The sequence below is a fragment of the Nothobranchius furzeri genome, chromosome 11 (assembly GCF_043380555.1).
Source record: "Nothobranchius furzeri strain GRZ-AD chromosome 11, NfurGRZ-RIMD1, whole genome shotgun sequence".
Lineage (NCBI taxonomy): Eukaryota > Metazoa > Chordata > Actinopteri > Cyprinodontiformes > Nothobranchiidae > Nothobranchius > Nothobranchius furzeri.
Window position 1 is genome coordinate 36,819,752 of NC_091751.1, and position 12,371 is coordinate 36,832,122.

At 41.4% G+C, this 12,371-nt stretch overlaps 1 protein-coding gene across 2 annotated transcripts; it reads left to right on the forward strand.

Moving 5' to 3' along the window:
• The first annotated feature begins 1,267 nt into the window (after positions 1 to 1,267).
• LOC139061697 (disco-interacting protein 2 homolog C-like) lies at positions 1,268 to 7,336 on the forward strand. Of its 2 annotated transcripts, XM_070541535.1 has the most exons (8): positions 1,268 to 1,563; positions 1,897 to 2,065; positions 2,136 to 2,306; positions 3,177 to 3,206; positions 5,164 to 5,225; positions 6,262 to 6,319; positions 6,590 to 6,664; positions 6,998 to 7,336. In XM_070541535.1, the coding sequence occupies exons 1-8, from the start codon at positions 1,433 to 1,435 to the stop codon at positions 7,229 to 7,231; spliced, it is 930 nt and encodes a 309-aa protein (XP_070397636.1). In that variant the 5' UTR covers positions 1,268 to 1,432; the 3' UTR covers positions 7,232 to 7,336. The 2 variants fall into 2 exon arrangements, with proteins under 2 accessions (XP_070397636.1, XP_070397637.1); XM_070541536.1 differs by lacking the exon at positions 3,177 to 3,206 and having other exon boundaries at positions 6,998 to 7,333.
• The last annotated feature ends 5,035 nt before the right edge of the window (positions 7,337 to 12,371 follow it).

Sequence of the window (12,371 nt, forward strand, 5' to 3'; positions counted from 1 at the left end):
TTTTCTCATTAATAAAAGAAAACTTCACTGAAACTGTAGCGTACTAATAAGTATGTGATGTCAGATTAAGGTGATGTCTACGTTTGAATAATTCACCAATGCAGTTAAAATGGAAGTAAGCCTATAAAAACAGTAACCTGTTGGGAAAATGTCGCCCTCTTGTGGCCATCTAGTGACATTTTGTACTGTATTCCTGAGTGACCCACATCGAGCCTGTTGCTGTTTTCATAAACATAATCTAAAAACATGGTAGACAGACTAAAAACGACTGAAAAAGCAGATTTTGGTCTTAAAGTAGAAACTGAATGTGATGATTACAAGTTTTAGATTTTTTTTTTTTGGTTAAAGTTGTAATGTCCAGCAATGGTCAGCTTTAAGTACAGTTTGACCCTTCACTATCTGATCAAAATGGAGACACGAGACTGCATTTGTTTCCTTAAATTTCCATGAGGTTCTTTAACATTTATGTTCCTGCTGTGATTAAGCTTTGTTTTTGTGCTGAAATGGATAAAAAAAAGAGTATATGAACTTCCGTATAATAAGCCTGCAGTTTAAAAAAGGTCATTGAATGCTTCAAAGCTGAAGTAGACCAGAACAAACTGTGCTCCTTAGGTTAACGGGATGCTTTAAGATCAGAGCCTTCCAGCATCTCTGTGACATAAAATACGTAGATAAGTCATGTTTCATGTTAGTACAAGCTCTAACGTGTGGGTAGATGTTGTAATTTATCGGCACAGATTGCACAGGAGTTGCTCCACGACCCTGCTTAGTTTTACGACACATTAGAAATCCTACTTTGAGACTGATTATCTCCTTAATTCTGATCTGGATCTCTCCAGACCCTCAGCAGAAACATTTCACTCTGAAACTTCTCCTACATTCATTCAAGTTGTAGTGTATATCCACTGTCAGTTATTGGCTCTGCGTGCTGCTTAATGCCATTTCTGATGGTGCTCTCGCCATCTGCGGCTGTTGGTGTGTCACTTTGCATCATAACTGCAACAGAAGAGACACAAAAGCACCCTTAGGGAGCTCTTTGTGGCTGCAGACACTAATCAGCAGCACAAAAGCAGAAAGGAAACCCAGGGCAGGAAGAAACAATGCCGGGCTGTTCCCTCATGTGCAGCTGAGTCGCCTGTTCATTATGATTAATCTGTGTGTTTAATGAGCGAGTCAGTCAAAGCCAGGACACGAAAGCTGCTGCCAACATCCTCAGAGGACCAACGAGGCGGTCGGTTTGTGCGGCGGCTGCTGCATCCTGAGTTTAGTTAAGTTAATCCAAGAGTCGCTTTCACCTGTGGCCGTGCACGAGGGGCAGAATTCATCCTGTAGGGTTTCTTTGTGAGTTCTTTCCTCGGACCTGTGACCTAGTGTACAAACATCCTGTTTTATCATCATCTGTTGTTGTTTCTGTTTTCTGGTGTTGCTGTAGATGTCACACACAGCCACCAGTGCCTTCTGCCGCTCCATCAAGCTGCAGTGTGAGCTTTACCCGTCCAGAGAGGTCGCCATCTGCCTGGACCCGTACTGCGGCCTGGGTTTCGTCCTCTGGTGCCTTTGCAGGTCAGATCTTAGCTGGAGCCAAATTATCATTAGTAGGTTTAAGGATCAAAACCAGATCACCCGCAGCGTTAAGGCCCGAGTTTTAGAGTGAGATCTCAGGAATTTGTTTAATTTAGAAAAATAACTTGGAAGTGACTGGGATCATAAGTCTGAATGTAGGTGTGACTCCTTTTTATCGTTGTTTTTGCTAAGGGTGATGAGCTCTGGCAGCCATCTTGAACTGGTTTGCGCTGCAGATCCACATTCAGTAGTTCCTCTGAAAGGTTTAATAAAGTCTGTTTTGTGCTTCCTGAGATAAAAAAACGACCTCATTCTGCTCTTGTCTCTCTGCAGCGTGTACTCAGGTCACCAGTCTATCCTGATTCCTCCATCGGAGCTGGAAGTGAACCCGGCTCTTTGGTTGTCGGCCGTCAGTCAGTACAAAGTCAGAGACACTTTCTGCTCCTACAGTGTGATGGAGCTCTGCACCAAAGGTCTGGGCCTGCAGACCGACTCGCTGAAGGTGAGGGCAGCTCAGTCTCCGCCTCCAGCCGTGCTAAATGATTTAATCTTATCGTTCTTTTCCTGTCCAGTCTCGAGGACTGGACTTGTCTCGGGTGAGGACCTGTGTGGTCGTAGCGGAGGAGCGTCCCAGGATAGCCCTGACCCAGTCCTTCTCCAAACTCTTCAAAGACCTCGGCCTGCACCCCCGGGCCGTCAGCACCTCCTTCGGCTGCAGGGTCAACCTGGCCATCTGCCTGCAGGTCCGTTGGTGTCGTATTCAACTCCCCAGTGCTTCCACTTTGCTTCCACACAAAAAACCCAGTTTCATATTTGAGAAGCTGCTTCGGATATTTCATCTTTAGGTGCTTTTTTGGCTTCTTGGCTGCTCTTCTGCTCTCTGGTGTAGATATGGGACTCTACCATTTAGTCACATGTTAAACACGAGACTCGTTGACCAATAACAGATTTATTGGTTATTAAGATATTACACATATTTGCTGAAGCTTCATGTTTGAGTGTGTTCAGGAAAGCTGTAATTTGGGTAAAATCCTAAGATGTTACTATAAAAATGATCTGTAATTATTCTATTTTGGTGTTATTCCCAATGGAATACTATTCTACATGCTGCAAAGATGTGACATTTTTCACTTTTAATACTTTTATTTATTAATAATCAGATAAATTATGGTTTTTGCTGCTCTAGAAGTTTAAAGCTGAATATTTTAGTAATCCATAAATGTTTTAGGGAATGTCGGGCCCTTTCGGCGTGGGAACGCTTGAATAGTTTTATTTGCATGGGAAGGATTTTAATCCAACAAAAACTGGAGATAAGCTCAAAACTTAAGCCGGAGTCGTCGTCGTCGTCTTCTGTCTCACATTCAGCTCCATCCATCCATCCATCTTCAACCTTCAGGTTATTTAATTAGACATCTGATCTGATGCTTGGGGTCCGCCCGTAGGACTAACGTCTGGCTGAGTTTCACCTCTTTGGTTCTAACAGCTTGTTTGGTTTCTCTGAGTTTTGTCCTCCCTCTTTTGCATAACTCCGCTCTCATTTCTCATACCTGGTTTTGTCTTTGCCTCCTCTGCTCCCTTTCATTTCCTCCTCCTCCTCCTCCCTGCTGCTGTAGCCTCACAGGCTCGGAAAGCTTGCCGACCAGGTAGGAAACCACCAAGAACCCCCTCCCCCCACAATGCTTGTCAGCACAGCCCGCTCCAGCTGACTTTAGATTAAAAATTAAGGATAACTCCACTAATTTCCTGGGTGTTAAGAAGCAAACACTCTGTGGTTTAGAGCGTTTGGGTGCTTTTCATCACGCAAAGCTACATCAACACGTGCACGATTCACTGACACACACCTGATAGGATTTATGCACCAGACAGGATTAAACAGTGTTTCCTCCCTCTGTGCTGCTCCACAAGAATCCTCTCTCCTGGGAACAACCTCAGAAATGATGGAGGAGGAGAGAGGACGCCTGAGAGGAGATGTTGGAACGATGAAAGGCACTGGTTTCTCTTTTCTGTAACAATAACGTTACCAGTTAGTCAAACGAATGGCTTCGCTCGCTGGATTCATCAGATGTGTTGCATGGATTCAGACTAAAAAGGTCCCTCATATATTTTATCTGTGGTATTTATAAGCTTTTAAAAGTGTTTGAAAATTTTAACTGAAATGAGTCACAGAACAGTAGGATTCACATGAATGGGACGTGGAGGTGATTTAGTTACTTTGATCATAAACATTCTGCTCATGCATGTTTAAGTCAGAACTAAAACATAAAATCGTAAAAAATAACCCAGAATCAAATGTTTCTGTGCAGAGGTTAAATGCAGATCAGATTTTTTTAAATTGTGTTAAATCTTTTTTGTTTGGACTTGAAGTTTTTCTGTTTATAAAAGGTTTTATTTTATATTTTTGCATTATTTAAGGCCTAAAAGGAAATATTCTACCATCGGGGGCGACATAAAGAACACAAGGGCCACAAATGGCCCCTGATCTTTGACACCCCTGATGTAAAGAACTTTGATTTATATATTAAAGAGCAAGTCACCCCCTATCAGAGTATTACTCCACTCCCACTTCCTGTTTGAAACATGCAATAAATGCTGTTGCCTAGCAGACCGAGAGGGCGGAGCAGCTAACAAATACACACACACAGGCTCACAACGACATTGTGACATCATATGGTACCAGCTAACGTTCTAGGGTACCTCTTAGCCAATAGTGATGGCAGATTTAAATTAAAATGCAGTGCAGAGTTTTTACCTGACAACGGCACAACACTGACAGTTTTAGGCAGAAAATGTAAATTTTAACTAAAATGCACTAAAGTGCAAAACTATTGACTACACGTGTCTGCAGCATGATTAGACACGCATTTATTTAGTTTATCAGGGGAAAAAAGTTGATTTGGGGGTGACTTACTCTTTAATACTGTTCTATCCTACATCTCCTAGCAACCGACGATTCAATTCAGTTCATTTACGTAGCACCAAATCACGACTCGTCTCGACTCTTCACAAAGTAAAACAGCTGAGTTCAGTTCAGCAGCAGCAGCACAGACTCAGATTTTAAACTTCTATTGTAAAATTATTCAGTAACATTAAGAGTCTAAAGTTGCTGAATCACATGAAACTAAAAAAGTCTTAATTATTAGTGTAGCTTAGCTTATAAATCAGAAACACTTGAGCAGCCATCTCTGGTGGGTCTGTGATCTCTTCTGATTATTAAAACAAGTCACATTTCTTTAATGTTTAGTTCCTTTTTTACACATTTGTTAAAATGTTACTCACGGTGGAGTTTTTGAGCTATGCTAATGTTAAAGCAGCTAATGAGTTGTGGTGATGGGGTAATCGTTTCTCCTGTAAAAATCACAAGTAATGGAGGGATGGGGGAGTTTCCTGTTTTCAGTCTCAAACTAATGATTAGGTTTGTGGCCTTGGTGTATAAAACTGTGTAGTTTAACTTTGTTTTATTTTTGTCAAACTCGTCCTGATGCTCACTTCCATTTAGTTTGTGTCTGATCAGTCTTGCACGAGCAGTCGAGTCCCGTGGATCAGCAGTTTGTTTGTTTGTGAGATTTTGCCCGGTGACCGGATGGTTGTTGTGTTTCTCAGGGCACATCAGGACCCGACCCGACGACCGTCTACGTGGATATGAGGGCGCTACGACACGACAGGTCAGTTAAGTCAGGCGTGGTGTTTCCTGTTTGAACTGATAGAATCAAATAAATATTCAGACATTTTTGATTATTTCCAGAATTGTTAAAAATCCTCAGGTCTTTTTTTAATGTGGTGTCACCAAAATATTTTCAGATTGCATGGATTCATGCGTCATTATAATCTAAGTGTTCCTCTTTTGGGATTGAAGAGTTGGTGCAGCTTTATTCCTATGAAGAGATTTTACTGGATTATTTTATCGTAGTGAGATGGTTCTTCCAGCCCCTCTCCCAGAGCTATCAGCCTTCTTCTAATATCACATATTTACCAGGAAATATTAAAACAAGATCAAATTTGCCAGAATTATAAGAAACCTTTTAATAAATCTATTCAGATTTCTGTTTATTTTTTCTGTTTGTTAGAACGACTCTGGTCCTGTTTTTCTCCTCAGACTTTAGATTTTGGTTTTCTTCTTCTATAAAAAGTTCCTTTTGCTGCCGTGGGATCTCGGTTCATGAATATGAAGCGGGCCGCGTTTGGGAATGAGGGAGGCACAGCGAGGAGATCTCTAATGCCAGGCCTGTTCTCCAGCTGCAGTGAGACGTAAGAAAAGGATAGCTCAACGAGGAGCTGGAGGATCGTACCTCAGGCGCATTAGTCGTCACCCTCACAGCCTCGGTGACGTCTTAGAGGAAAAACACCCTTCGGGCTTTAGTTCTGAGTCGTTCTGCTGGAGGTTTGAGAGACTTGATGACATTCGGTGGAGAAGCTGTGAGCCTCCTGCTGGCTGCTTTAGCCGATCCAGCTGATTTTCACCCACGCAGCGGTGAGGACGTGTAGAGTCCTGCTGCTCCGGTCGTCAGAGTGACCATCGCTGATTTAAGCAGCAGAAACTCTAATCCGACCAACCAACCCTTTGATTCCGTCTCCATGGAAACGTTTGTCCAGTTATTTTGTCTGTAATTTAATTTTGAGTTGAGGCTTGAAGCGAATTTCTGTTATAATCACTGAGATTGTGTTTATTAAGTCAGTGTCTGTTTTTCTTTTGCTGAACAGGGTCCGACTCGTAGAGAGAGGGTCGCCACACAGTTTACCTCTGATGGAGTCTGGGAAGGTGAGTTCCTCACCAAACAGTTAATCTGTTTTTAATCTGATGAGAATAAAAATCCCTTAAACTGGTAAACGGAGAGCTCACGGTCCCCATGAGGATCTTCATCCTACAGCTGGAACTGAACTCCACTAAATCACGGTTTAACAAAGAGGGTAACTGCTTCTCCACACAGCATCAGCTGAATCCAATAAAATAATTATTAGAAAACTTAATTTGCCGACGTGAGCAGAAGTTAAGCCTCAGCATCCTTCTACGTTTCTGTCGGATCTCCAGATCCTACCCGGAGTCAGAATCATCATCGCCAACCCGGAGACCAAAGGACCGATGGGAGAGTCGCATCTGGGAGAGGTTCGTCCAACAAAAGTGGAAAAAACTGTTTATTCTGTCCCATTTATTCCTGCTTAAAGCAAATGCCACTCATCAGCTGGAGTATGATTTATGTTATTGTCTAAAATAACTGAGTTAAGTGATTTAAAAACCATTACTAAGTAAAGAAGTGAGTCGAAAAGCCTTTATTGAATCTTACAGGACAAGGAGTTTCATTCTCTGATATGAAACACTAGTAAAACGTAGACTGGACGTTACCGCTGATGCAGTACAGTTTAAATATTTCTAGGAGTGGATGAATATTTAGATGAGACACAGAGAAGCTGAACAGCTGCTGTTCTTCTACGTCTGTAGATCTGGGTGCACAGTGGCCACAACGCCAGCGGTTACTTCACAGTGTACGGAGACGAGTTGCTGCAGTCGGACCACTTCAGCTCCCGACTCAGCTTCGGAGACACCCACACCGTCTGGGCTCGAACCGGATACCTGGGCTTCCTCAGAAGGACGGAGCTCACAGACGCCAGCGGAGGTGAGGGAAGGCTTTCTGTTAGAGTTAAAACGGAGGAAAAACAGCTTGGACTAAAATAACCTCCTGTTGTAGGAGATCATTTCCTTTTGGGATGAACCTTAAAGAGCAAGTCACCCCCTACCAGAGTATTACTTCTCTCCCACTTCCTGTTCGAAAAATGCAACAAATGCTGTTGCCTAGCAGACCGAGAAGGCAGAGCCGCTACCAAATAGACACACACACAGGCTCACAACAACATTGTGACATCTGAGCTCAAAGGAAGTAGCGGACCCCATTTGCCCTGAGATTTGAGCTGATTATTAACCGAATCACGCCAACGTTACCTAGAGTTTATAACGTTTAAATTGTGAGATTTAAAAATGAAACACCCTCGGAAAAGTTTTGGCTCTTTTGTTTTTAAAAATCAGAGATGTGTTTTCAGACGATTAGGAGGAGCAAAGGGTCGCTGATTACTGGTTTTACAATGAGGTACGGTCATTTCATGTCAGCTTTAGTCATTTATCTATTTTCTAAACAAAGTGGCCCATTTCAGCAGCTGACACACACGCGCACACACACACACACACAAGCAGCCTTTAACTGGTTTCACATTAGTCAGCAGCTTCAGCTGAATTGTTCATAAACTCTTATCATGTAATTATGTACAAAAACAAACTGACTTAATTTATTTTGTTTCTCTTAACAGAAGTTTATGACGACACAATCAAGAATGTTTTGCTCTTGAATATTTGCTGAAGAGCCTCGTATTATCTTGAGTGAAGCAGACGCACATCAAACATATTATTAAAGAAATTACAAACATGTGACAGTTTGCATTTTAGTCTGAAATGTGAAACTTGGCTGAGTTTTATTGTGGTTTTAAATTTAAAATTAGCTAAGAAAAGTTTATTTTGGCAAGATGGCTGCCCTCTGGTGGTGGTGAAAGAAAGTACAGCTAATGCCAAAAGGAAGAAACATCTAAATCGTCATCTCACCTTCGCTGGAGTATAACTCCTGCCTGCAGAACCGGACTTGTTCTCCCGCCACCGCAAACTGTAAATAACAGAACGGAGAGTCCGTCATATTTTTACATGGACAGATCAATCAGGGCTCACACGGTGATGTCATCAACAGGAATAAGTGTTTTAATCAGAGACCCTTTAAGAGCAGCAGAGAATGTTCTGGTTTCAACACAAGAGGGTTTTAAAAAATATATTAAAGAAGCACTTTCCTCACTGTTTTTCTTCTCAAAAAATGTATGTCAAGTTTTTTTTAATGTGTTTGCATCATGTCTTTCATTTAATTAAACATTTCAACAATTTTGACTATAAAAACATGTTTGTCTTGTTGTAATTACTAGTTGTAGGAAATCAGACCATCACAAAGTTTGTTAAACCAAATTAAACTTTAATTTTTTTCCCACTATTTGAGAATTACGTTTACTACGAGGCCTGCCTTTTAATGTTCAGATCCATTTTTAGAAAGATAAATCAATCTTCAGGGGTTTATTAAAATGTTGCTAAAATATATAAAAACATCTTTCTATAATGCATTTTTGTAATATATTAGAAGTAATTCTCATTTAGTTACTGGTGTCAAACCAAATCCCACTAAATGGTTCAACTATCAAAGGTTCACGCATGTTTGGAAAATTTGATTTTCTCATTAATAAAAGAAAACTTCACTGAAACTGTAGCGTACTAATAAGTATGTGATGTCAGATTAAGGTGATGTCTACGTTTGAATAATTCACCAATGCAGTTAAAATGGAAGTAAGCCTATAAAAACAGTAACCTGTTGGGAAAATGTCGCCCTCTTGTGGCCATCTAGTGACATTTTGTACTGTATTCCTGAGTGACCCACATCGAGCCTGTTGCTGTTTTCATAAACATAATCTAAAAACATGGTAGACAGACTAAAAACGACTGAAAAAGCAGATTTTGGTCTTAAAGTAGAAACTGAATGTGATGATTACAAGTTTTAGATTTTTTTTTTTTGGTTAAAGTTGTAATGTCCAGCAATGGTCAGCTTTAAGTACAGTTTGACCCTTCACTATCTGATCAAAATGGAGACACGAGACTGCATTTGTTTCCTTAAATCTGCCTGCCTTTATCCCATCAGCTGGAGCTCAGAGCCTCTCTGCAGCTCTGAACACGTGATAACGTATTTCTTTATCCCAGATCAGAGCATCCGGTATCTGAGAAGGCGTAGTTGCTGAGGTTGCCTTGGTAATATTCCTCAACATGCCAACCTCTGGTTGGCCACACAAATCATAACATGAGATCATTAAAACATGATCACTCTGGTGATTCAGCAATTGCAGTTGGTCGAGTTCCAGCTCTACAGTTCTAGAGGAAGCTACGGAAACAGTCGTCCGTGGTGAGGTCTTTCACTAAGCAGCTTCTATGGCGTTTAAAGCGTGCCACAACCCGTGCACGCGCATTGGGTCCACAGCGCGCGTGTGAACGGGACTCGCGAGCGCAAATATACATGGCAGCGCGCGTGTGAACGGGACTCGCGAGTGAAAATATACATGGTGAGAGATCATTTGTGCACAGAGAGGGAGCAAACTGTGTCTGTGAGCGCACAAGGATGTGCACAAGTGACAAACCTGCGTGCGCGCGTTGTCAACGAGCACAAGGCAGAGGAAAACGTGCGCGCGCGGCAGCCTCTGTGCGCGCTCGGCAGCCTCTCTGCGCGCTCGGTTTCTGACTCCTGCTCGCTCGGCTGTAAGGGCTTTTGGCACTCTGGAGGCGTGGCCTGTGGCAGATCTTGTCTGTCCTCTGATTGGTTAGTTCACCCCGCATTTTTCCCTCTATCTATATAAAAAAGTCTGATGTTCAGTAGTTGCTGGCATAGCTCAGCTGGGAGAGCGGGTGACTCTCGCCCCGGAGGATCCAGCAGGAGTCAGAAACCGAGCGCGCAGAGAGGCTGCCGAGCGCGCACAGAGGCTGCCGCGCGCGCACGTTTTCCTCTGCCGTGTGCTCGTTGACAACGCGCGCACGCAGGTTTGTCACTTGTGCACATCCTTGTGCGCTCACAGACACAGTTTGCTCCCTCTCTGTGCACAAATGACCTCTCGCCATGTATATTTTCGCTCGCGAGTCCCGTTCACACGCGCGCGAGTCCCGTTCACACGCGCGCTGTGGACCCAATGCGCGTGCACGGGTTGTGACACGGGTATGACGCGATAAGCTTCGACACGCTGTCAAGGTTGTTGCAAAGCTGACAGCAAAAAGTTCCTGCAGAACAAGCTGATTTTGTTCCGACTCCATAGGGTCTAGACGCAAACAGTTCCATCCAACCTGTGTGCCTGGCGACATCTCTGGATGGGAGAAGTCGGCGCTGTGGTCAGTCTACTGGACCTGGGTACTAAGAGGTCATCCGACCTCGATGACCACCTGATCCGTGAAGAGGGTCTCCGAAGGGGGTGAGGTAGAACACAGTGTGATTGCGTCTGATGCGTTTTGATAAGAATTAACTTCGTAGCTTAACGCAAACCAAATTCTTTTACACCCTAGATACGAAAGTTCTGATAACATCGCATTCACACATAGGCACCATATACTACATCTAGATTCATCCATCACAGGAAATATTAGTTAACTTGTCATGTTTAAATTGTTTGTGAATTAAATCCTTACTTTTACAAACCTGACTCTTTCCTTGAATCAAAACAAAGTGTTTACAATCCCTGAATAAAACAAAGAATCCTAGAATCTTCTAACTAAACATGGTAAAGACCAAGCAGGTTGATATTCTATATTTATATAGAGTATCACAGCTTATTGGTCATAAGTAGAGGTAATATATATACTGAGCTCTTAAAGCACTCAATTTACCAAACCCTACAAAGTTAAAATGTAATGGCTCAAATTAGCTAAGAAAGATTTAAGTAAAATACGTTACATTAATTTGTTTTAACGTTTGTTTAAAGTTTCACATAATCTTGTGTGGAAAGTTGCTGCCTTCTAGCGGTAATTATAGGAAGGACACGTTTTTCCCCCACAACAGATTTCGTCATCAAAAAGCGCTAGCATTTTGCTGCAGGGCCATGGTTGGACAACAAATTAAAAGATTATAAACAAATTCCTATTGCTATTGATAAAATAAAGCTATTCTCTGCAGCATGTGGACTTAAGCTAAATTTGAAAAAATGTGAACTATTGGCTATTCATGACTCCCCTCTAAAAGAAATTTGTAACATTCCCATCAAATCTGAAATTAAATATCTAGGAACATATATTTCCAAAGACCAACAATTTAACCTAAGGACAAACATAACAAATAAACTTAATGAAATTAAAGCCTAACTAAATATTTGGCTTCAGAGGGATCTCTCCATATTAGGGCGCATTTGTTTAACCAAAATGGAGAGTATATCTCGATTAGTTTATCCAACCTGCAGTACTGCAATTTCAAACAAGCTAATTAAAAAGATTAACACCATCAATTTTAACTTCATTTGGAGAAATAAGCCACACTATATAAAGAAAGATCAAATGGTCAAAGAAATTAAAGATGGAGGCTTAAAAGTAATAGATTTCAATTGCCTTAACGGAACACTCAAAATGAATTGGCTAAAATCGTGGCTCAAGAATCCGAACGCTTTCTGGTATTCTATCCCCACTCATATATTTAACAAAATGGGTGGTCTAAAAATGTTACGGTTATCAGATTTTGATATAAACAAACTGCCCACAAAATTATCAGAGTTCCACAAACAAGTACTATTGGAAGTTGTTGTATGTACATAATTATTCCCCTCACTCATCTATAATTTGGAACAATAGATATGTATTATGCAGTAATAGGTCACTATTTTATGAAGATTGGATGAATAGGAAAATGTGGTCTGTTGTACACTTGATGAAAGATAATGGTGAACTACTAGGGTACGATTAATTTTGTCTTAAATATAACTTTAGCCCTCCTAAATCTGATTTTATAAAATTATTAATAGCGCTTCCTAAAGAGGTGGTCTTCCAGTACAGAAACATTATTCATCACCAACCTATAAATCCACAGTATGGTTCTATCTCCATCCAAGGTATTCCCCTTATGGATAAAAAGTGTACCAACCAATTTATTAGACGGTGTTTTACTGATAAACTAAACCCTTGTAAAGTCAACAAGAACAACATAATTTACAAAATTGGTAAAAGCTCCATTATTAAACTAAGGACTCTTTATTTAAAACTTCCTGTTCAACCTAAAGTC

Bases quoted from the DNA above. Each gene is read 5' to 3' on its own strand.
- LOC139061697 (XM_070541535.1), top strand. From the start codon at position 1,433: ATGTCACACACAGCCACCAGTGCCTTCTGCCGCTCCATCAAGCTGCAG. The intron at 2,066-2,135 runs GTGAGGGCAGCT...TTTCCTGTCCAG, and splicing joins TGCAGACCGACTCGCTGAAG to TCTCGAGGACTGGACTTGTC. The intron at 6,320-6,589 runs GTGAGTTCCTCA...TCGGATCTCCAG, and splicing joins CTCTGATGGAGTCTGGGAAG to ATCCTACCCGGAGTCAGAAT.